This window comes from Schistocerca cancellata, chromosome 8 (assembly GCF_023864275.1).
Source record: "Schistocerca cancellata isolate TAMUIC-IGC-003103 chromosome 8, iqSchCanc2.1, whole genome shotgun sequence".
Classification (NCBI taxonomy): Eukaryota; Metazoa; Arthropoda; class Insecta; order Orthoptera; family Acrididae; genus Schistocerca; species Schistocerca cancellata.
In genome coordinates, this window is record NC_064633.1 from 24,588,321 (window position 1) to 24,613,440 (window position 25,120).

The 25,120-nt window shown below is 44.4% G+C and overlaps 1 protein-coding gene across 1 annotated transcript in view; it reads right to left on the reverse strand.

Moving 5' to 3' along the window:
• LOC126094767 (lipase 3-like) overlaps nucleotides 1-25,120 on the reverse strand; it is a 157,530-nt gene that overhangs the window by 12,329 nt on the left and 120,081 nt on the right. Inside the window, exon 7 of the mRNA XM_049909317.1 lies at nucleotides 11,971-12,113. Within this exon, the coding sequence (XP_049765274.1) occupies nucleotides 11,971-12,113 (143 nt within the window). The remainder of the gene's footprint in view (nucleotides 1-11,970; nucleotides 12,114-25,120) is intronic.

The window sequence follows — 25,120 nt, forward strand, 5'->3', positions numbered from 1 at the left end:
TAGGTCAGCCAACGCTGCTCGCACAGAGCACTGATCTTGCCGAAAAATATACCTATTCATAAAAGCAGATAAAAATTGTCTCGACGCCTTCTTGGGAGACAATATCCACTCCTTCCAAATTAACGATGTAAGTGTAGACCAGATATTGCTTGAATTCAAAGATATAGTATCGGCAGCAATTGAGAGATTTATACCAAATAAACTAACAAACGACGGAGCTGATCCTCCTTGGTACACAAAACGGGTCAGAATACTGTTGCAGAAACAACCAACAAAAATGCCAAATTTAAACAGAAGCAAAATCCCCAACATTGGCAATCTTTTACAGAAGCTCCAAATTTACCGCGGACTTAGATATCAGATACTTATAACAGTTTCCACAACGAAACTTTGTCTCGAAACCTGACAGAAAATCCAAAGAGATTCTGGGCGTATGTAAAGTATGCTGGCGACAAGAACACAATCAATGCCTTCTCTGCGCGACAGCGATGGAGATACTATCGAAGACAGTGCTGCCAAAGCAGAGTTACTAACCACAGCATTCCGAAATACCTTAACGAAAGAAGACGAAGTAAATATTCCAGAATTCGAATCAAGGGCAACTGCCAACATGACTAACGTACAAGTAAATATCCTCGGACTTGTGAACCAACATACATCACTTAATAAAAGCAAGTCTTCTGGTCTAGACTGTATACCTGTTATGTTCCTTTCAGAGTATGCTGATGCAATAGCTCCATACTTGACAATCATATACAACCGTACGCTCGACGAAAGATCCGTACCCAAGACTGGAAAGTTTCGCAGGTCACACCAATGCTCAAGAAAGGTAGTAGGAGTAATCCACTAAATTACATGGCCATATCGTTAATGTCGATATGCAGCAGGATTTTGGAACATATATTGTGTTCGAACATTATGAATTACCTCGAAGAAAACGGTCTATTGACACACAGTCAACATGGATTTAGATAACATCGCTTGCTAAGTGCTATTGGCAAGGGATTTCAGATTGATTTCGTATTTCTGGATTTCCGGAAGGCTTTAGACACTGTACCACACAAGCGGATTGCAGTGAAATTGCATGCTTATGGAATATCTTCTCAGTTATGTGACTGGATTCTTAATTTCCTGTTAGGGAGGTCCCAGTTCGTAATGACTGACAGAAAGTCATGGAGTCACACAGAAGTAATTTCTGGCGTTGCCCAAGGTACTGTTATATGCCCTTTGCAGTTCCTTATCTATATTAACGATTTGGGAGACAATCTGAGCAGCCCTCTTAGGGAATTTACAGATGTAGCTGTCATCAGAAGCTCAAAACAAATTGCAAAACGATTTAGAAAAGATATCTGCATGGTGCGAAATTGGAAATTGACCCTTGTTGTGTTGTGGTCTTCAGTCCTGAGACTGGTTTGATGCAGCTCTCCATGCTACTCTATCCCAGTACCTACTGCAGCCTACATCCTTCTGAATCTGCTTAGTGTATTCATCTCTTGGTCTCCCTCTACGATTTTTACCCTCCACGCTGCCCTCCAGTATCAAATTGGTGATCCCTTGATGCCTCAGAACATGTCCTACCAACCGATCCCTTCTTCTAGTCAAGTTGTGCCACAAACTCCTCTTCTCCCCAATCCTATTCAATACCTCCTCGTTAGTTATGTGATCTACCCATCTAATCTTCAGCATTCTTCTGTAGCACCACATTTCGAAAGCTTCTATTCTCTTATTGTCTAAACTATTTATCGTCCATGTTTCACTTCCATACATGGCTACACTCCATACAAATACTTTCAGAAACGACTTCCTGACACTTAAATCAATACTCGATGTTAACAAATTTCTCTTCTTCAGAAACGTTTTCCTTGCCATTGCCAGTCTACATATTATATCCTCTCTACTTCGACCATCATCAGTTATTTTGCTCCCCAAATAGCAAAACTCCTTTACTACATTAAGTGTCTCATTTCCTAATCTAATTCCCTCGGCATCATCCAACATAATTCGACTACATTTTATTATCCTTGTTTTGCTTTTGTTGATGTTCATCTTATACCCTAAATAATGAAAAGTGTGAGGTCATCAACATGAGTTCTAAAAGGAATCCGTTCAACATCTGTTACATGATAAATCAGTCAAATCTAAAGGCAGAAAAATCAACTAAATATCTAACAGCCACAATTACGAGCAATAAGTTTCCTTTAATTTACGTCTAGGCCACAAACATTTTGTTAACAGGTTACCGGGTTCGGTCTATAATGACCATCATCAGATCTGTTTTATAAAAACACTTAAATGTGATTTGCAGAGTACCCATGTAGATGTAGATGTAGATGTAGACGTTCGTCTGTACTACGCAGACATCCAGAATCTGTTTTTATAAAACAGATCTGATGATGGTCATTACGGACCCAAACTGGTAATATGTTAACAAAAGGTTTGTGACCATAGACGTAATTTAAAGGAAATTTATTGTATATACGGGTCACTGTTTTATTCGCGACAATGTCGCAGCTTGTGGAATTACGAACAATTTAAATTGGAAGGAATACATAGAAAATGTTGTGGGGGAAGGTTAGCGAAAGACTACGTTTTATTAGCAGAACTCTTGGAAAATATAGTAGACCTACTAAAGAGACTGCCTACACTACGCTTGTCCATCGTCTTTTAGAATACTGCTGCGTGATATGGGATTCTTACCAGATAAGATTGACGGAGTACTTCGAAAAAGTGCAGAGAAAGCCAGTACGTTTTATGTTATCGCGAAACAGGGGAGAGAGTGTCACTGAAATGATACAGGATTTGGGGTGGACATCATTAAAACAAAGGCGGAATCTTCACACGAAATGACAATCACCAGCGGTCTCCTCCGAATGCGAAAATATTTTGTTGGCACCGATCTACACTCCTGGAAATTGAAATAAGAACACCGTGAATTCATTGTCCCAGGAAGGGGAAACTTTATTGACACATTCCTGGGGTCAGATAAATCACATGATCACACTGACAGAACCACAGGCACATAGACACAGGCAACAGAGCATGCACAATGTCGGCATTAGTACAGTGTATATCCACCTTTCGCAGCAATGCAGGCTGCTATTCTCCCATGGAGACCATCGTAGAGATGCTGGATGTAGTCCTGTGGAACGGCTTGCCATGCCATTTCCACCTGGCGCCTCAGTTGGACCAGCGTTCGTGCTGGACGTGCAGACCGCGTGAGACGACGCTTCATCCAGTCCCAAACATGCTCAATGGGGGACAGATCCGGAGATCTTGCTGGCCAGGGTAGTTGACTTACACCTTCTAGAGCACGTTGGGTGGCACGGGATACATGCGGACGTGCATTGTCCTGTTGGAACAGCAAGTTCCCTTGCCGGTCTAGGAATGGTAGAACGATGGGTTCGATGACGGTTTGGATGTACCGTGCACTATTCAGTGTCCCCTCGACGATCACCAGTGGTGTACGGCCAGTGTAGGAGATCGCTCCCCACACCATGATGCCGGGTGTTGGCCCTGTGTGCCTCGGTCGTATGCAGTCCTGATTGTGGCGCTCACCTGCACGGCGCCAAACACGCATACGACCATCATTGGCACCAAGGCAGAAGCGACTCTCATCGCTGAAGACGACACGTCTCCATTCGTCCCTCCATTCACGCCTGTCGCGACACCACTGGAGGCGGGTTGCACGATGTTGGGGCGTGAGCGGAAGACGGCCTAACGGTGTGCGGGACCGTAGCCCAGCTTCATGGAGACGGTTGCGAATGGTCCTCGCCGATACCACAGGAGCAACAGTGTCCCTAATTTGCTGGGAAGTGGCGGTGCGGTCCCCTACGGCACTGCGTAGGATCCTACGGTCTTGGCGTGCATCCGTGCGTCGCTGCGGTCCGGTCCCAGGTCGACGGGCACGTGCACCTTCCGCCGACCACTGGCGACAACATCGATGTACTGTGGAGACCTCATGCCCCACGTGTTGAGCAATTCGGCGGTACGTCCACCCAGCCTCCCGCATGCCCACTATACGCCCTCGCTCAAAGTCCGTCAACTGCACATACGGTTCACGTCCACGCTGTCGCGGCATGCTACCAGTGTTAAAGACTGCGATGGAGCTCCGTATGCCACGGCAAACTGGCTGACACTGACGGCGGCGGTGCACAAATGCTGCGCAGTTAGCGCCATTCGACGGCCAACACCGCGGTTCCTGGTGTGTCCGCTGTGCCGTGCGTGTGATCATTGCTTGTACAGCCCTCTCGCAGTGTCCGGAGCAAGTATGGTGGGTCTGACAAACTGGTGTCAATGTGTTCTTTTTTCCATTTCCAGGAGTGTACATAGGGAGAAACGGGCAGAGCTCGTACGGAAAGATATACGTGTTCGTTCTTTCCGCGCGGTATTGGAACAATAGAGAATTATGAAGGTGGTTCGATGAACCCTCTGCCAGGCACTTAAATGTGATTTCAAGAGTACCCATGTAGATGTAGATGTATATGTAGATGTAAACGTTCGTCTGTACTACGCAGACGTCCAGAATCTGGTCTACAGGTGTGGGGATGTTCCACATAGGACAGTTGATAGCAGCAATATACCACCGTTATGTTGCGCTCAGTATGTTCAACAGCCTGTCGATACATCCATCCAGCTTTCCCCAAACACACAACGCCAACCTGTTCAAATGGCTGAAGCTCCTCAACAGGGCTATGTACACGTGAGTGGGGCATGGTAAACAATGATCACATCTCAACTCAGCACACTGCCTACAGATTCAAAACATAGGACGGACAGACAGATCTCTCGTGCGTCATCTGTTCGCCGATGACCATGACAAATGAAACACTAACAGGACAACCCCTCGCAAACTCTTTACTTAAAGACTACATCGAAATGTTTGTCTTTAGTGAGCTATAGGTCCGGAGGGAATTACGTGCCTCGGAGGTAGATGCTGGCCTGTGCTAGTCTTTTCGAAAAGATCCCATCCATTATTGCCTTTCTTCTTGTTCCTAGTGTAGCAGAGCATTGGAGAGAATGATCTTTCAGTGCCTTGAAGCGTTAGACTTGTCTGGTTTTGAAGCTATATTTGAAGCAGCAAACTGTCCTGATTAAATTACTGTGCTTGATGAAGACGGTTTTGAGTGGATTTTAAGACGTGCAAACTTGCCGTTAAGGTACTGCCAACTTATTTACTGTTCTCAGATCAGTCTTACCGTCTAAGACGACTCAATTCTTGTTAAGTATCCTTCGCGCGATGTTATAAGTTTCTGTATCCACACGCAATGGGGTAGGTTATGTGTGGTTGCGAAGTATCGAGAATTTAGTTACTACTAAACTCGTTTAATTCTTTTTTGTATTAAATTCTCCCGTATTAAATTTCATCAGAGGTACATGATCGTCTTGTTGGATGGTATCGGGTTGTATTTCCTACAACGAAAGCTTGTTTCGGCAGACTGAAAGCAGGATTGTAATTCCAAACCTGCAGTTTGTTTCTATTCTTTTCAGCGACAACAGCTTGATGCTTATCAAAACTTGTCGTACAGTCATTTCCAGACAGATAATTTCTTTCATTATTTTGTGCTTCAGTATTTTGACAGTGGATTTCCCCATATGTGTCCCGTATAATCGCTTGAATGCTATCCCATTCGTCTCTGCGTACATAGTTTCTTTACCGCTTCATACGCCCACGAACCAGGTGGAACTGAATCTCGCGGTGAGCAATGGTCGTAATAATTTGAATCATCAGCGTAGTTTGGCGTGGAGCCTTGCATCCGATGCAGTAACGGTATGAACTGCAAAAATCATTGTATTGCGTAATGGTGTGTGTGGCATATGGGAACGAATCCGTGTGTTTCCTGTGGAGCACAGTATCAAATCTTGCACATGCCATGTTTTTTATGTCCTCACACACAGGAAAAACAGTATGAGGTCCTATTCTATATGCGTTCAGTATGTTCGGATGCTTCTCGCGACGATAGATGTGAAAATGCAGTGCCACAGTTTCTTCTAGCCTCCATTGTAATTGGTTCTGGCCCATTGCAAAGAAAAACTGAACTGATGGTGTTACAATTATATTCTTACGAATTAAATTACTCGTCTAATGTGGGTTCTTGGTATGCTTCTTCCCATTATGTATCCTGTAAATTGTACTGACCGAATCATGAAAGGTTGTCAGAGAAAACTGTAAGCCTTGAGACTTATGTAGAGGTGCACACTACAACCGCTTTCATCAGTCCATTGCGAGCTCATACGAACTGAAAAAACCAGACACGTCTTAACGCTTCAAGGCACTGAAAGATCACTCTCTCCAGTGCTCTGCTACACTAGCTAATCTTACCGATTAACAACTGGAGGTAAAAAGCGACGCATTCATGTCCCATCTGCAAGTCCCAAGTCCCAAACGTCATATATAGGATGTACTGTATGCATCAAAATAACAGTAAAATGTTAAATAAAGTTTTGTCTCAAACTATTTTATTTCAGAGTTATGCAGTACATTAGGGATCACAAGTGCAACACAAATAACACAAAATTAATTCTTCTCAGAAAGCAAGGACACGTAGGGACCCGAAATCCAACATAACTATACTACTGGCCATTAAAATTGCTACACCAAGAAGAAATGCAGATGATAAACGGGTATTCATTGGACAAATATATTATACTAGAACTGACATGTGATTACATTTTCATGCAATTTCAGTGCATAGATCCTGAGAAATCAGCACCCAGAACAGCCACCTCTGGCCGTAATAAGGGCCTTGATACGCCTGGGCATTGGAGTCAAACAGAGCTTGGATGTGCAGATACAGCTGCCCATGCAGCTTCAATACAATACCACAGTTCATCAGGTGTAATGACTGGCGTATTGTGACGAGCCAGTTGCTCGTCCACCATTGACCAGACGTTTTCAGTTGCTGAGAGATGAGGAGAATGTGCTGGCCAGGGCAGAAGTCGAACATTTTCTGTATCCAGAAATGCCCGTACAGGAACTGCAACATGCGGTCGTGCATTATCCTGCTGAAATATAAGGTTTCGCAGGGATCGAATGAAGGGTAGAGCCACGGGTCATAACACATCTGAAATGTAACGTCCACTGTTCAAAGTGCCGTCAGTGCGAACAAGAGGTGACCGAGACACGTAACAAATGGCACCCCATACCATCACGCCGGATGATACGCCAGTATGGCGATGACGAATACACGCTTCCAATGTGCGTTCACCGCGATGTCGCCAAACACGGATGCGACCATCATGATGCTGTAAACAGAACCTGGATTCATCCGACAGAACCTGGATTCATCCGTAAAAATGACGTTTTGCCATTCGTGCACCCATGTTCGTCGCTGAGTACACCATCGCAGGCGCTCCTGTCTGCAGCCGCAGCCATGGTCTCCGACCTGATAGTCCATGCTGCTACAAACGTCGTCGAACTGTTCGTGCACATGGTTGTTGTCTTATTCCCATATACTGTCTCAGGGATCGAGACGTGGCTGCACGATCCGTTACAGCCATGCGGATAAGATGCCTGTCATCTCGACTGCTAGTGATACGAGGCCTTTGGGATCCTGCACGGCGTTCCGTACTACCCTCCTGAACCCACCGATTCCATATTCTGCCAACAGTCATTGGATCTCGACCAACGCGAGCAGCAATGTCGCGATACGATAAACCGCAATCGCGATAGGCTACAATCTGACCTTTATCAAAGTCGGAAACGTGATGGTACGCATTTCTGCTCTTTACACGAGGCATCACAACAACGTTTCACCAGGCAACGCCGGTCAACTGCTGTTTGTGTATGAGAAATCGGTTGGAAACTTTCCGCATGTCAGCACGTTGTAGGTGTCGCCACCGGCGCCAACCTTGTGTGAATGCTCTGAAAAGCTAATCATTTGCATATCACAGCATCTTTTTCCTGTCGGTTAAATTTCGCGTCTGTAGCATGTCATATTCGTGGTGTAGCAATTTTAATGGCCAGTAGTGTACATATTGTACATGTACCCAATAACATGTTCAAAATGATGTCCATATAGCCGAAAACAGTGACGTGCTCGCTGTCTTACATCTCTCTGAATGTTGCAGGCTCCTTTCATCTCATTCTGCACAGTTGCACAGCCGTTTTTAGTTAGCTAGTGTAGTTTTGCTACATTCTCAATAGCAGCACTACACACGGGCTCCTTGAGAGGGCCCCGAAACTGAAAGTGCAGGGGATTAAGATGTGGAGATCTCGCAGGTCAAGCAATTGGTCCGGCACGACCGATCCACCTACCGGGATTAGCAACACTGAGATACTATCTAGTCCCCCAACTGATATGCGCAGGGCTACCATCGAGAATAAGCCATAAGTTTGTTCGTGTAGCAAGTGCGACATCACGAAGGAGGTCTCCCAATCCATGTTCCAAAATCTCTCGATACACTCTGCCAGTCAGGCAACGTGGAATGCATTGTTCTTACTGGTCGTCCACTGCGCCGCATAAAGTGTTCAGTGAAAAACGATACCTCGTAGTGTAATTGCAGGAGTACTCTCAGATGCTCACATGTGCATCTTCTGAGCGTTCACCATACCTGCACGTCTAGTGGCTAGCGTTGCTACCTTTGGATCACGGAGTCCCCGGTTCGATTCCCGCCGGCTTGGGGATTTTCTTTGCCCGGGGGCTGTGTGTTTGTGTTGTCCTCATCATTTCATCATCATCCAGGAAAGTGGCGAAATTGGACTGAGCAAAGATTGGGAAATTGTACGGGCGCTGATAACCACGCAGTTGAGCGCCCCACAAACCAAACATCATCATCATCATCATCAAACTCTGTTCATCTCATTCTGCACAGCATTACATCCATTTTAAGTTCGCTGTTGTAGCTGCGCTATATTCTCAATAGCAGTACTATATACGAGCTCCTTCTCACCACCCACTTCATCCAGTCGAGACCGACCTAAAAGTGGCACACCCCGAATGGCCCAGTCCTTTACACGCCTGTCCACAAGTGTGAAAGTTGGATAGTTTGGTAGTCTTCTGTTCGGAAACATTTCCATATGCAGTTGTCTTGCTGCTCGTGCATTGCCTTCTTCTGCACCGTAAATGAGGTGCGTATTAGCGATTCACCGTGTGAGTACGTCATCGTACCGTACGCAATGACTACCGTCAGAATGAATGTACGTAGTACATCTGAAGCCGCTACACTACAACAGCGTCATAAAGTACAACGGACCCCACCAAAGTCAAGTAAACAAAAGGGCTTCTTGCCAAAATCGACTGAGCAGTGTAGAGATGTGGCAAAATCAACAACAGTCGACATTCAGGCAAACTCGACATGCCAAAAGCCTGTACTTGACCATCATGTAATACCTACCACAAATGACATTATGCATCATAATTCGAAAATAAAGAAAATTCAGAAAAAACATTATTTAACATTTGGCTGTTGTTTTGATGCACAAATTATACCCACAAAGTGTGTGAAGTTACTTTTGAACCACCCTGTATAAGGTCCTCAAACGCCAAGCAAGGCAGACCTCCAGTTAGAGAGTTCCAGCGACAGCAGCCTCGGATGAACAAGCCTGCAGTTGATACTATGTGAGTGAGCGTTGAACTCTACCAGTCTTGTACAGTAAGAACGACTTGCAGATGCTTGCCTATTCGTATCTCTGGACTATTCGTTTCCGTCGTACATTTGTCTACATGTACCTACATTGAGATGACAAAAGTCATGGGATATCTCGTGCTGCCTCCACACCCGTCCATAATTGAGAACGTTGGACGAACTGACCTCTCGATTGTTCGATAAATCGATGGGATCCATGCCAGGCGTTTTGGATGGCCAAATGATTCGCTCGAATTGTCCAGACTGTTGTGACCCGGTGACATGGCGCATTGTCATTCATAATAGTTCCATCGTAGTTTGGGAACATGAAGTTCATTTATGGCTGCAGATGTTACGCAAGTAGGCGAACGTAACCATTTCCAGTCAATCAGTTGGACCAGAGGAGCCACTCCATTCCACGTAAATACAGCCCACACCAATACGGAGCCACCACTAGCTTGCGCGGTGCCTTGTAGACAACTTGGGTCCATGGCTCCTTGGGGTCTGCGCCCACACCTGTATCCTACCATCAGCTCCTACCTACCGCAAAGCTTTATGTTAAAAAGGTTGGTGCAGTGGTATTTACAGATTTTCTGATTCTTTAATGAGCCCATGAGCAAGGAGATGATGCTTTCGTTGTTTTGCTATGCTTAATACATGAACCACAAACAAAAATTGAAAAACTACATGCTGACATCAACAAGATACATAAAAACATAAAATTCACAATTGAAAGAGAATAGAACAACCAAATTAACTTTCTAGATATAACAATCAGAAAACAAAACAGTAAGCATATGTTTGAAATTTACCGTAAACCCACAGCAACAGACATTATCATTTCCCAATCCTCGAACCACCCACATGCACAAAAGCAAGCAGCGCTTCGACACATGCTCCATAGACTCAACACAGTACCACTCACCAAAGAAAGCTACCAAAAAGAACTGGGCATAATAATACAGATAGCACAAAATAATGGTTACAATAATAATACAGTCGCAAAGCTAAACAACAAAGTTAAAAGTAAAATAAAAGTAGAAAGCTCCAAACCACAGACAACAACACAACAGAACCAAACACAAACACGCAGTCCCATAACAGGATAATCAGCAAAAGATGAAAGAAAACACAAGATGATACACAATGACATACAAACACAAACTCACCCATAAAATCAACATTTTCAAAACACAGGGAATAAACATAGCATACACAACAGACAATTCTATACAAAAATACACCCCAAAACTGACAAAGAAACAGAGACATATACCAGAAAGCAGGTATATATCAGCTGCAGTGTAGCACTTGTGAAGGCACATACATAGGGCAAACAGGGAGAACATTTGATGTCAGATACAAGGAACACATGAGTGTCTGGAAATATGGGACAAACCACTCCACATTTGCAGAACATCTAAGAGAAAATGACCACAAACCAACCAGTAGAGAAGATGACATGAAAATAATTAGAATCAACAATAAAAAACACCTTCTGACAATGCAAGAAAATTACCACATACATAAAACCAAAGCAGAAGGGAAAATCCTGTTGAATGACCAAGTACACATGCCAAGCAATTCATTATTTACACTAATAGATAAAATAATAGAATAATGTTCGCAAAAAGCATTTATATAATAATATTGTCCAATGTAATAATAATAGAACCCAACATCTTTACACTCACTCATCCACGAACCCCTCCACAGAATATTGAAACAAAGAGTCAAAAACAGGTGTCCAGCTGTCATCAAAGTTTTCAGCCACTCGCTAACAGCTAGTACACCCCCCCCCCCCCACGAAAAAAAAGAAGTCGGCTCTATCCCTCTCTCTCTCTCACTCATACACACACACACACACACACACACACACACACACACACACACACACACACACGGTATAAACATCATAAATAGAAGTTAGTATCGAACATATACTTATTTACGTTGGCATCAAATAGGTAAACATACCAAAGAAGATGAAACACGTAATGGAGTCGCAATATTTACGCTGTGAAAAACAGTGTACGACGAAATAGTTGTATCGAATGACAAAAGAACAATAGTCCACCACAAAAAATAGTGAGAAACGTGGTGAACAATGTGTGGAACGCGAGAACACAAAGATATGGCAGTGATAAAAGTGGTAGTCCGACCTCGAGACCAGATGTGAGGAAACGCAGATCAGCAAATCGTAAGTAATTACTTTTTTTTTACAAAAAATCGCGAAGTGAACTGTTTGATAATCTATAATTAACAAAACTGTTATCATTATAGATCCCACTGATGACGCCTTAGAACAGGAGAAGGCGAAACGAGTATGAGATAAATAAAGTGACTACCAGCAGGAAAAGGCAGTTTTATTTACAAAACAAAACAAAAACTAGTATAAGGACTTACCTTCTCCCCAACGAACCAGTCACCGTTGCCATACATGGCGATGACGGGGGAAGATATATTTCTGAGGTTGTAATCTGGCGGAGAAGTACTGCCGTACTTCTTTAAGTTTCGTAGCGATCCAAAGTCGTATTGACGGAAGTGCCCTGTAACAGGTAAAGTTTCGAATAGCCTAATACAGATACGAGCGCGTGCGCGCGCGCGCGCGCACACACACACTCACACACACACACACACACACGCACACACACACACACACACGCACACATACACACTCAGAGAGAGAGAGAAAGTGACAGGGAGATAGGACTTGTCCGAGAAAAACTTTTTGCGCCATTCAACACCTGGGACCAGTATAACATCATCACTTGCTCACAGTATGGTACATAAAGTCAACCTGAAACCATTTCAATGTAACCACAGGGCATCGACTGACCATGCCGTTTATCGAGGTCAGACAGGCTGCTGACTGTGGCAGTCTTTGCGATATAGAGAGGTACTCTGAAATGCTCTATGTTTCTGATGAAAAACAGCTTAACGCATTGGAGAGCTGGAAATGGATGAACAAAGGAGTTCTCATAATTGTTATCAATTAATGAATAGTTAATTCCCTTTCACTCTTAGTGTTTATTATTCTTTCGTAGTATCAGGTTATTTCGGCGTTATTGCCATTTTCTAGTTCAATTTGCAATAATTACACATGGAATAGATGTCGTAAATAGATTTAAGTATATATGAAGGGCTTATTTCAATTGTGGTACAAGTCCATTACCTCCACTTTTCTGCCTATAAAGCTTCTGAAGTTAATGATCCAAACAGAAATAAAGGTTGATCTCTAGCAAGAAGCCATATGCTTGAATATTTCTGGTATCTCAACTGCAGATTTTTCAGTGCTCATTTAACTGTAGTACTCTGTATCTCAAATGAACAAAAATGGACTTGTGCCTCTATTGAAATAAGCCTTTCATATAGTGTACATTCAAAGATATTCTTGCTTTAAGTTGTTCGTACACCTGACAGCAAAAAAAGTGGGCCACTGCTGAACACAACCAACATAACGTAGCTGTGTCGCAGGTCCTCTGAACGTCAATACCCGGTGGGGTACAGATGTTTGACTGTACACAATGGTTACCATAAGAGAACACTGCTCAATATGGCAGTCAGTCCAGATGTAAACCAATACCGTCAGACAAGAAATATTAGAAAAGACGTTACTGGAGATGAGACACTCCTTAAACTTGTGAATTAAAGTTCAGTACAAAAACTGATACTTCAGAAGTCTTTACCCAGCCATAAAATGATATGAGAGTTCTCTTTCATGATCTGAATTTGAACCCATTGTTAGCCAAACAAAGCTGGCGTCGTTGACCGAGACTCGGCTAGGCATAAAGAGGCATAAAATATGGTTTTCACGAGTATCAGTTTACAAATTTGAATGTGCGAACCTGGAAATGAATGACGATACGTTTAGCACTGTACTGGGAACCACATGAAGCTTATATTGCCCCTGAGAAGTAACTACGAAAGGTATATAATGCAGTGCAACGCACAAGGGCCAAACGCCATGAAGCAAAGTTGTGGTGATGGACGGCGAGTAGAACCCAGTACCTATACAAATTGTTAACTAAACACAATCAGATGACAGATGTTAAATATGTTCACCAATAACGTGATATTGGAACCTGAAACGACGAAACAAATTGTTTTTGCCTGGCATGTATTCCAAACCGACACCTTTCACTATTCTCTTATAACTATGAATAGACATGAAGCAATGGAGGTCCAGTGAGGGCTGTAATTTTCCGTACGGCAGCGAAACTTGGTACACATGCTAATATTGTACGTCAATGAGGAACTGATTTACACTGGAAAAAAGTTAATTTCAGTTTTGGTCTGGGGTGCTAATCTGGCGCTGTACCCTCTGTATAACGGTATGACATCCACGCTGTCATTTGACAAGCCATTAAGTGACTGAATAGTAGGGCTGTCGGGAAGAGAGACCGTTCGCCGTTAAAGTAACTGTTTCATCTGAACGGCAGCAGTTACACTGCTGCATTGCGTGTGTACCGCCAACGAAAACGTCTGAGGAGCAGCCCGATGTCATTAAATGATTTAAAGAAGTCGATAATGAAATTCTAAAACACAAGTTAGCCTGGTGTGGAACATGGAAAAGGAAGGCGTCCCATCCCAGAGGAAGTTATGGACGAGTTTGCTGTTGCTGTTGCTGACCATGCAGCACGTGCCCCGGGCAGTGCTAGCGCTCTTGCAGTGCCACAAGTATTGTCCATCCCGTGGTCAACATGTAATGTAATGCTATTGTAAAATACACTCCTGGAAATGGAAAAAAGAACACATTGACACCGGTGTGTCAGACCCACCATACTTGCTCCGGACACTGCGAGAGGGCTGTACAAGCAATGATCACACGCACGGCACAGCGGACACACCAGGAACCGCGGTGTTGGCCGTCGAATGGCGCTAGCTGCGCAGCATTTGTGCACCGCCGCCGTCAGCGTCAGCCAGTTTGCCGTGGCATACGGAGCTCCATCGCAGTCTTTAACACTGGTAGCATGCCGCGACAGCGTGGACGTGAACCGTATGTGCAGTTGACGGACTTTGAGCGAGGGCGTATAGTGGGCATGCGGGAGGCCGGGTGGACGTACCGCCGAATTGCTCAACACGTGGGGCGTGAGGTCTCCACAGTACATCGATGTTGTCGCCAGTGGTCGGCGGAAGGTGCTCGTGCCCGTCGACCTGGGACCGGACCGCAGCGACGCACGGATGCACGCCAAGACCGTAGGATCCTACGCAGTGCCGTAGGGGACCGCACCGCCACTTCCCAGCAAATTAGGGACACTGTTGCTCCTGGGGTATCGGCGAGGACCATTCGCAACCGTCTCCATGAAGCTGGGCTACGGTCCCGCACACCGTTAGGCCGTCTTCCGCTCACGCCCCAACATCGTGCAACCCGCCTCCAGTGGTGTCGCGACAGGCGTGAATGGAGGGACGAATGGAGACGTGTCGTCTTCAGCGATGAGAGTCGCTTCTGCCTTGGTGCCAATGATGGTCGTATGCGTGTTTGGTGCCGTGCAGGTGAGCGCCACAATCAGGACTGCATACGACCGAGGCACACAGGGCCAACACCCGGCATCATGGTGTGGGGAGCGATCTCCTACACTGGGCGTACACCACTGGTGATCGTCGAGGGGACACTGAATAGTGCACGGTACATCGAAACCGTCATCGAACCCATCGTTCTACCATTCCTAGACCGGCAAGGGAACTTGCTGTTCCAACAGGACAATGCACGTCCGCATGTATCCCGTGCCACCCAACGTGCTCTAGAAGATGTAAGTCAACTACCCTGGCCAGCAAGATCTCCGGATCTGTCCCCCATTGAGCATGTTTGGGACTGGATGAAGCGTCGTCTCACGCGGTCTGCATGTCCAGCACGAACGCTGGTCCAACTGAGGCGCCAGGTGGAAATGGCATGGCAAGCCGTTCCACAGGACTACACCCAGCATCTCTACGATGGTCTCCATGGGAGAATAGCAGCCTGCATTGCAGCGAAAGGTGGATATACACTGTACTAGTGCCGACATTGTGCATGCTCTGTTGCCTGTGTCTATGTGCCTGTGGTTCTGTCAGTGTGATCATGTGATGTATCTGACCCCAGGAATGTGTCAATAAAGTTTCCCCTTCCTGGGATAATGAATTCACGGTGTTCTTATTTCAATTTCCAGGAGTGTATAATAGTGCCATTAATCTGTATATTTTAAATTTTTTTTGGCTCCATAATAATTTTGAAAAATTAAGAAAATACTCTAACGAGAGTAACCTTTTGTTTAGTTTATCTATTAAAAATAACCTCTTTGATGTAGGTGGAATAAATGTATTAAAACATATCATCATCATCATCATCATTTAAGACTGATTATGCCTTTCAGCGTTCAGTCTGGAGTCTCCCTTATAAAATTCCTTCATGATCCCCTATTCAGTGCTGACATTGGTGCCTCTTCTGATTAAAACATATTTTGTAAATAATTATGTAATATTTCAAGTACAACTGTAATTAATGATGTCAGTTTTGTATGTATATGCTGTCATGCAATTGTAGATGGTTCATACTTAGGGTTTATGCAAGCAGAAGTGTAAATTGGAAAGGTGTAGGGATCATAGGTAGAACGGAATTCCGTTCTGTGGTGGAATGGAAAAGGTGGTGGGGCGCGCGAGTGAGATTTTGGCGCGCAAGTGGCTCACACAGTCGGTAGCTGCCCTGCAAGTGGTGAACACGCATTACGTTGGTAAAGCACCAGAGGCCCCGAATTTACCTGCAAGACTAGGTTTTTGGCCTCGGACGTGTTCTACATGGTTGGCGCAGTATGGTAATAAACTAATAGCTGAGAAATTTGTAATTTTATCGTCGCCACCAAGAGGAGGACAGAGCAATGTACATCAAGAGCCGTACCTGCGCAATGTTACTACGGAGCACCGCCTCACGCCGCCTTCGACATCAGTAACAGGCAAAGTACTTTTTTTAGAAGTGTATCACAGTATGAACCATCCTTCTTCAATCAGTGGAATATAAGTGTTAAATATACCTTTGTGTTTAACCGTGATTTTCCCATGTCATTTACCTCAGTAGGGTCCTTACCTAAACGAATTTATTCCGAGTATCCTGATGTTTATTGAAGCTCGAATAACAGTAAATTACTGGCAAGGGTACTGTTTTGGTAGTAAATTCTGAAAATCATTATTGTGTGACCATGAGGATAAGTTTTCAATAGTATTTCTGAAAGTAAAGTAACATAATTGTTTAACTGCAACAATCTTAACAGTAGTTGTTCGTGTTACTTCTCCATGTCCAGGAAAGCCAAACAAATACTGGTGTTAGTAAAACGTTAACAAATAACAGTCCTAAAGAAATGAAATTTAGTCGTGTTAAATAATAATTTTGGTCATATGAATGACAGCTATAAGTTTAATATTTTTTTGCATCCTTGTTGAAACATATGTGTGTGTTCTTTAAATAATTACTGAAGTATAGTGATAAATTCCATAAGTAACAGAAAGTGGGATTAATAGTACTAACTGCCAAGTGACCATAGTAAATGAAAGTAGTTATTTATTTAGTGCCGAAAATTGACTTTGTGTAGACACTGTGCCCGATTTGGGCTGGCGGCCGTTTTATTAAGCGAAACAGTTTATTGATATAACAGGCTTTGTCTGATAAAAGGTTTCCAAAAGTAATTATTCTCACTGCTTTTCCCACAAACTGTATGATTCGGAGAAAAATAGTTCGATAAATTACCATTGGCTTGAACACGGTTAAAATCTCCCTCCGAGAGTCGATGGTTTGAAGTGTTAATGCTACGTGATTTTGTGGTGGTGTTCCTGCTGCTACTTACGGCACAATTCTGACATTCCGAATCGCGGATCTTCCGTCTTTACAGTGGTAGAACTTAAACGTTCTGGTACCGTATTGACGAGAACGCGAAAGTACCATTGCTGTGCTCTTACAAGACCCAGACGGTGCAGCAACTGAAACCTCATAATCCGCAGCAACGTTCTGACTTTGCTCTCCGAATTCCGGCACAGATCGAAGTTGATGACATGTGATCGGCAATATTCTATGTAGTGACAAGCCACATTTTCCACCACAGGGTGTACTTAATACACAGAACTGTCGAATTTGGGGTACTGTTAAACCACTTGCTGCGCGAAGTGTCATTGCGCTCGTCGTACGTGGCTGCATGGTGTGGATTCATGAGTACCCTTATTGTCGGTCCGTTCCCCTTGGCAGAAAATGTACCCAGAGTGTCTGTCATCTTTAATGCGACGTCTGCACATTATCGAGACCTTCTTGCACAATATGGGATTCTGCTATGTATGAGCGAAACTGTGCGGAAAGCACTGTCTTAACGCAAGATGGGGCAGTGCCTTATCTCTCTCGCCCAGTGAAAGATGTGCTTAATGCAGCCTTGCACGAACGTGTTGTCTCCAGAGGTTTTCCTGAGTCGTAGCCTGCAACATGACCTCATTTGAGCCCATGTGTTTTTTGGCCTGGGGATATCCAGAAGGCCACGTTTACAGAGGGCACGTTCGGTCTCTGCCTGACCTGAAGGCAGGTATACAGGAACACTTTGCTCAGATCAACCGGAACTGCAGCGAGCCACAAAATGTGTAAGAGACCGTTTATAATAAAATCGACATTATGCCTTTCTCTCTTTTTTGACCTTCTCCCACACGTCCCGGTCCTAATGACTTATACGTGGAAACATTTCTTGCCTTCACAGCGCCAAATTTGCACGTTATGACCAAAACCGGAACCAAATTTTTCGTAAGGTAAATCGTTTCCGCATTAACGCATTACCATTTCTAGCTACGTTTCGTTACCATGCTATAACAACAACTCACCTTGGACTTCCGTGAGTAGTTGCACTTGAATTATAATCTACCGGCATTACGAACTGTATGGAGATGTCTGTGAAATTAGAAACCTAAAGGCCGCTTTTGTAGAAATCGCCAGTACGAATTGCCACAAAAGGAAAGAGAGGTATATTCAAGCTACCACAAGTAGTATGGTTAAAAATTATTCCATATGACACCCAGACATGAGAAAAGGCAAGACAGGCAGACGGACGATATGGCGGCAGCAGAGAAGGAAAACAGAATTCTGTTTGGTGTTTAGGTCGAAGAAGTGGAACACTTGGAAATGTTTTGATACGAAGCTGTGCGATACAGACTGTCACCTTCCATCAACAGTGAATCCTCCGCACATGTGTGTGTGTTTTGCTAGAGTTTAGCGACCAATAGGCGGATGGCGAATGGTCAAAAACGGTATACCTGGGTATGGTCCATGTGCGAGTATTTCTCAATTAGGGGCCTAGGAACGTAGTTAGCTCGAATTCATGTTTCAGCCCTCTGAAATGCACTCGAGCGCAATGGCCTTTTTGGGCCAGCCTTATGTTCTGCACTTGTTTGAATGCCGTTTCTCATTGGTTAATAAGGATAAACTCCTCAGGTCTCCGGGTTAACTGAATTAAATCAACACCCAGCATCAAACTCCTCTGTAGTGGCATGTGCCACCCAAAAATCAGTTTGAATCAGTTCTGTTACAAAATGAATTAAATAGTAAGAAGATCAAATCAGAAGTGTAAAATATCACCGTAAATTAATAATCAGCCAACGTGAATGCTCAGTCCGCAGCAGAATACGCGCTAATCTGAAGTTTCCTGGTAGGTCAAACCTGCGATATGTTCGCCCTGAAGATGGCCCCTGCGATGGGCTGAAACCGGTCGGCACCAAACAAATAAAAAAACCGCGATTAAGACTGTTTTCTTAACACTAAGTTAAGTTTATATCAATCGCTGTTACTCCTCAACCATGTTGTTCAAAACCGTGTGCCAAGCCGTAAATCGAACCTGGGACCTTCGCGAGAAAGTGCCCTATTAACCGATCTATCCAAGCCGGACTGACGTACTGCTCTTACAGTTGTACTTCTACCTTCAAATTCTCAAAAGTTCATCCGGCTACGCTGCAGGACTAACACTTCCGAAAGAAAGGTTACTGCCGAGTGTGCGCTGATTCGGAACCTCCTCGCAGATTAACACTCTGTGTTCGGCCGCGTCTCAGACCTGGAGCATTTCTAATGCACGGGCTAGTGTGGCAGAGCATTTTGGACTCTCCACAGTAGAGTGAAGAAAAATTGCTTGGACACAGCCTTGGGGAATTTTTTTTTAACAGTTTCTCTGTTTGCAGGAGTTGTAGTCCTGCAAAGTATGCAGGAGAACTGAGAATTTTGGAAGTTAGACGAGAAGGTTCTGGCGGAAGTAAAGCTGCGAGTGTTGGTCGTGAGTCTTGCTGCAACGGTTCAGTCGCCAGAGTACCTGCCATAAAATGCAAAGGTTCGAGGTTCAAGCACCAGTCTGGCAAATTGTGTTAATCTTCCAGGAAATTTCACTAATTAACCATTCCAGTTTTCTCTCTCTCCATCCAAACTGGCCCCGGACCGCCCAACAGTATTGACCAACTGCCATGTAATCCTCAGCCGATGAGGATACGGATTTGGAGGAGTCCTGAGTTCGAGTCTCGGTCTGGCACACAGTTTTAATCTGCTAGGAAATTTCAGTGTCTATTTGGATTCTAAACGCAAACTGCTAATTCATGGCTCATATGTTACAGGATAGCTCGATGTATCTGTTGTTTATATTGTGGATCCAGGTAAAGAGGCCTGGGTACGATAAATGTTTTTACTGAGAGTATCTGTCTGTGTAGTGGCGATCGCCATCCTCACTTAAGCGAAGAAAGGGACATTACTTGGCTCTGGCAACTCCCAGCTGTATCGTACTTTGAATTTAATATTGTCAGCTTATTCCACTTGCTCGAAACTAGTGGTCTCCATTCTAATTATCTGCAAACAGTCACGTGATAGTGTATGGCTGATGTTAATGACCTGTTATGTATTCTGGGTATGCTTTTGAAACTTGTTATGTGGAATATGCAAGTTAATTTGAGAGATTGCAGGGCACTCTCACTTCTCATTTGGTGTAGGGATTACGATCTACAGCGATTTGACTTCATACACTGTGATGAAATGGTAGGCAGCAGTTTATGGTCTTGTTTGCGTGCTCTAGGGAAAGAAATACGGTAAGCTTTACCTGCGTTCAAAGGAACAGGGTGCCGACTTGAACGACTGCAGTAAAAGCACAGCGTCGGTGGGGCGACAAAGCGCGTTTTCTCTGGAGAATGATGAAGAGACATTTCCAGACGGCGCCGTGCCGCGGTCGCATTGTGCAAACACATTAGCTTTGGCGCCAGACATCCAGGTATAAGGCCTAGCGCCGAAAAGTCGCCAACAGCGCACTGTAGGCCTTGTTAGCGAGAAAGCCGCCAAAAGAAATGTAAACGTTCTGCAAATGTCGATGGGACAGGGAAAATTGGCGCCCAGACGTGCAGACTCTGTTTCAAAACATCTTTTGTCAATGCGAGTTTATGGCCGTTCCCTGCAAACTTTGAAATGGACACAACAGGGGAGATAACAAGCTGTTTATGGAGGGCTGTGCTTCCACCCTGTACTGTGTTAGCAAAAGACATGGCAAACGTGTGGGGAAAGAGGCCGCGAAGCTAAATTTTTTTCCATTTAAGTCTCTGATTAGTCAAATCGGTTTACATTGCAAAGACCATTCACCGAGCTTAGAATGCCGGGTTCCACCTCGTGTTGGCTTGTGCAAAATTGGGGGAAGTCAAAGAAGAGAAATGTGCTTTTGGAACCGAGCTGAGGAGGCAACACAGAGAAAGGGAGTCGTCACCCTTGTAGAAGTCTCTTGTGCTGGCGCTTCGCTAGTAAAGAACTGCAGATCTCTACCTAAATGGTGAGACTTAGAGCCTGTGCCAGTCACCTTTTGAACCATCAGAGGTACTGCTTATATCATCACGGTCACAATGAGTGATGCGTGGGTGTACTTATTTGTCTTGAGTTGTCCGTCTAAACATTTGACGTATTTCGACATGCACAGTCGTGGCACTGAGTCAAATTGGTTTGGCAGACCAGCCAACGGGTCCACCTGCACACTGCAATCCATCAGGGTTTCAGAGGCCCTTAGGGAAGTACCTGCGCTCTGAATTAACCGAACGCGACCGCATGCTTGCATTTTACGGGATTGCCGCCGCCCATGACTTCAGTCACCGAACGCGTCGTAGTGTGGCGCCTTGACCAGTAGGATGGTAAAGTATTCGCTGCTGCGAAGGAGGGCTATAATATCTATCTCTCAGCACCCTGTTTTTTCGAACCATATTTTTCCTTTTTTTATATGGTAGAGTAAAGATGCTTGGTGGTGGCGTAGTTTGATGCCATAACCTGGATTCACGTGTATGGAGTGAGACAGAGCGTGTAGTGTTCGGGTTAGTGTCGTGTGTCGATCCCCAGCAGATCACTTTGTCCACCATAGATCCAATTTTAGTAAGGCTTTTGTTGAATAAATATTTTTGTATCATGTTTCTTTAATAATTTTGTTGTCTTGTCTTGTTTATGATCAATAAATCGATTGTGAATTAGACTACAACTTCTCCCTGAGTTATGATTAACAGTTCCTTCGCATTTTTATGGCAGTCTAGATCAGAAACATAAGGAGTAGCTTTTTCACTTGGTGTCCACTGCGTGGATCTTTTACTTCATTAACCGTAATCTTCTTTCAAATTTTTTAGACTTGTCATAAGTATCTATCAATTTTTTAAACTTAATGTCGTTCTCAAAAAATATTTAAAAAAAATTTCATTCGGTCGTTGTTGAAGGCAATGTAATATCTATCATCAGTTGTCTTGTTGAAAGTCAGTTTAATTAATTCGGGAGGTAACTGTTCGCATTGCCTCGCATCGTGTTCTGTGCTGTAATAAATTGATTTGTGTTTTCAATAAATACGTTAATAAACTTGTGGCCCAGCATCCTTCCACTCAACATCAGCTCCCTAGGACACAGCAGTTACGACTGTAGTTGTCCATCGACGGTGGACTCTGAATCAATGGAAACATGTCGCCCGATCGGACGAGTGCCGTTTCTGGTCAGAACAGGTCGATGGTCGTGAGTAGCAGGCAAACAGCTGCTCGAAACATGCACTCCGTCATGGTTGCAGGCCACTTGAGGCATTAACTCTACATTCAACTCTATTGTCGTGGGGCCTGTGGTAGTAATGGAAGGCGCCCTGACAGTTGCGATGTACGTGTATATTTTTGCCGCTCGATGTCTTCTCCAACTGTGACGGCATCATGCGGCACGACTAATGTCATTGTCGCAACCCCAGAATCGTGCTACAGTGGCTTCAGCAGCAAGACAGTGAACTCACGTCGCTATCTCGGACACCAAACCCGTCTCATCTCACACCTATGGGGCACATCTGGGACGCCGCCTAGCTCCAGCCCCGCACCCACAAAGCACCAGCTCGTAATCTGCAAGGAACTGCGCGACCTGTATGCGGACCAGAGATGTACAAATTCACCTTCCAGCCTGCCTTCGGAACTTCGTCAGGATGGACATGGCCTGTTTCGAGAAGCTACTGTTTATGACAGAATATGGAATTAGCAAGTGTTATAGTTATGAGGGATGCTATCTGCCTTCTCGAAAGTAAGAATTACTTTCACTGATGAAATACCGATATATGCCCTGTTATGTTGCAAGCTGGTTGTAACATTACGTATTCTGGCGACTGGGGAAACTTTTAAGAGTTTGGCTTTTAGCCAAAGAATAGCACAGCCCACCATTTCAAAAGTTGTTGTGAATGTATGCACTGCAATTTGCAACACTTTAAAGGACCAGCACTTAAAGGAGTACTTGTGTTATTTTTGGAATATAAGTGCCACTCAGAGTTTCGCAATCCTCATCTGTCGTACTGGGCGAAACTCCACAGACTTTCTCGGCTATCACTGCCAGTTTCTCTTTCCTGGCATACTGGAATAAAGCAAGACATGCAATCAAATCAAACACGAACTTCTGTAAGCTAAGTAAGTCTGAAATCACCATCTAACGTTATACACATATTACCCACAAATAAACGACTGCCAACGTACCTTATTATGATATAGCGAGTCATAGATACACCTTTCCCCGCTGCATGCCTGAATTAAGACGGTTAACGCCTCTTTGCTCCTTTCCATTTCTAGAATATGAAGCAATCAACACAAAAATGCTTTTACAAACAGCACAAAAGAAAGCATATTGGTAAAAAATATTGCTTTTTAACTGCATTTATGAAAACCTACTTATTCAAAAAATGCGGAAAATCTCTAGCACGAAAATTTTTAATTAGCCACTGACCACCTAACAATAATCAAATAACAAGCAGAAACCACTGTGGTACCCCGTTCTGCGCATGTGCGAGTTATCGATACCTAGTACGCATGCGCGGATTGACGGCAGTTTAAAACTGCTCTGTTCTAGCACGCGGATAACTTGTCTACTGATTTTCGTGGTTTCACCCGTTCTACCGCTAGATGGCTGTCGCGCTAGACCAGTACCTTTCGCGGTGGATCATCGTGTAATACTACAGGGTGTCCGAAAAGACTTTCCCTGATTACATAAATTGATAACTTAGGCTAGAAGTAAGATACAAATATGAAACTTGTGTCGCATTGTTTACAACTATCAAAGTTTTTTTTCTGTTTTAGGTTCGCAGTACGTAAATAGTGGATGAGTTGCAGTGCCCAAGAAGCCATTTAACCAATCACGAGAAGGCACAGTGTGTCCTGTGGTACCATGAGACACGATCACCAACCACAGTGCAGAGACACTTCCAGACAACATTTGGAAGGAATCCACCTGACGTCAAGAGCATGAGCATTAAAGCCTGGTATGAGAAGTTCAAGAACACAGGATCGGTTGCTGACCTTGCGAGGTCTGGTCGACCAAGAACCTCAGCAGACAGGTTGGAAGCTGTAATGCAGTCTTTTCTGCGAAGTCCGAAGAAATCGGTGCGCAGGGCCTCGCGTGAATTACAGATGCCAAAAAGCTCTCTCCATGACATTTTACACAAACGTTTATTGTTTCGTGCATACAAAGTGCAAATCGTTCAGGCCTTGTTGCCCAATGACAGTACACGTCGATATGACTTTGCAGTCGAAATGCTATCACGTATTGAGGACGATGATGGTTATCTCAGACGAATTGCCTTTTCCGAGGAAGCGACCTTTTTTGTCAGTGGAGTAGTGAATCGCCATAATGTGCGCACTTGGGGTTCACAACCCCCTGGCGAGGTCATGGAGTGCACCAGAGGCAGTCCAAAGGTGAATTTTTGGTGCGCGCTATTGCTATTGCACGATCGAATTATCGGGCCATTCTTTTTCGCTGAGGCTACCATCACATCTGCAGTGTATCTGGACATGTTGCAACTGTATGCTGTTCCTCAGCTGCTTCAGTATCACCCCGATGTCTTGTTTCAGCAAGACGGTGCACCGCCTCATTGGGGTTTGGACGTCCGTGCCTATCTTGTCGTGATGGGCCAACGGTTTGGCCTCCACGCTCTCCTGACATAACCCCATTAGACTTCTTTTTATGGGGTTATGTCAAGGACGAGGTCTACCGAACACGTGCACCAGATCTTGAAACCCTGCGGCAACGGATAACCACAGTCGTTGAATCGATCCCTCCAGTGATGTTGGCTAA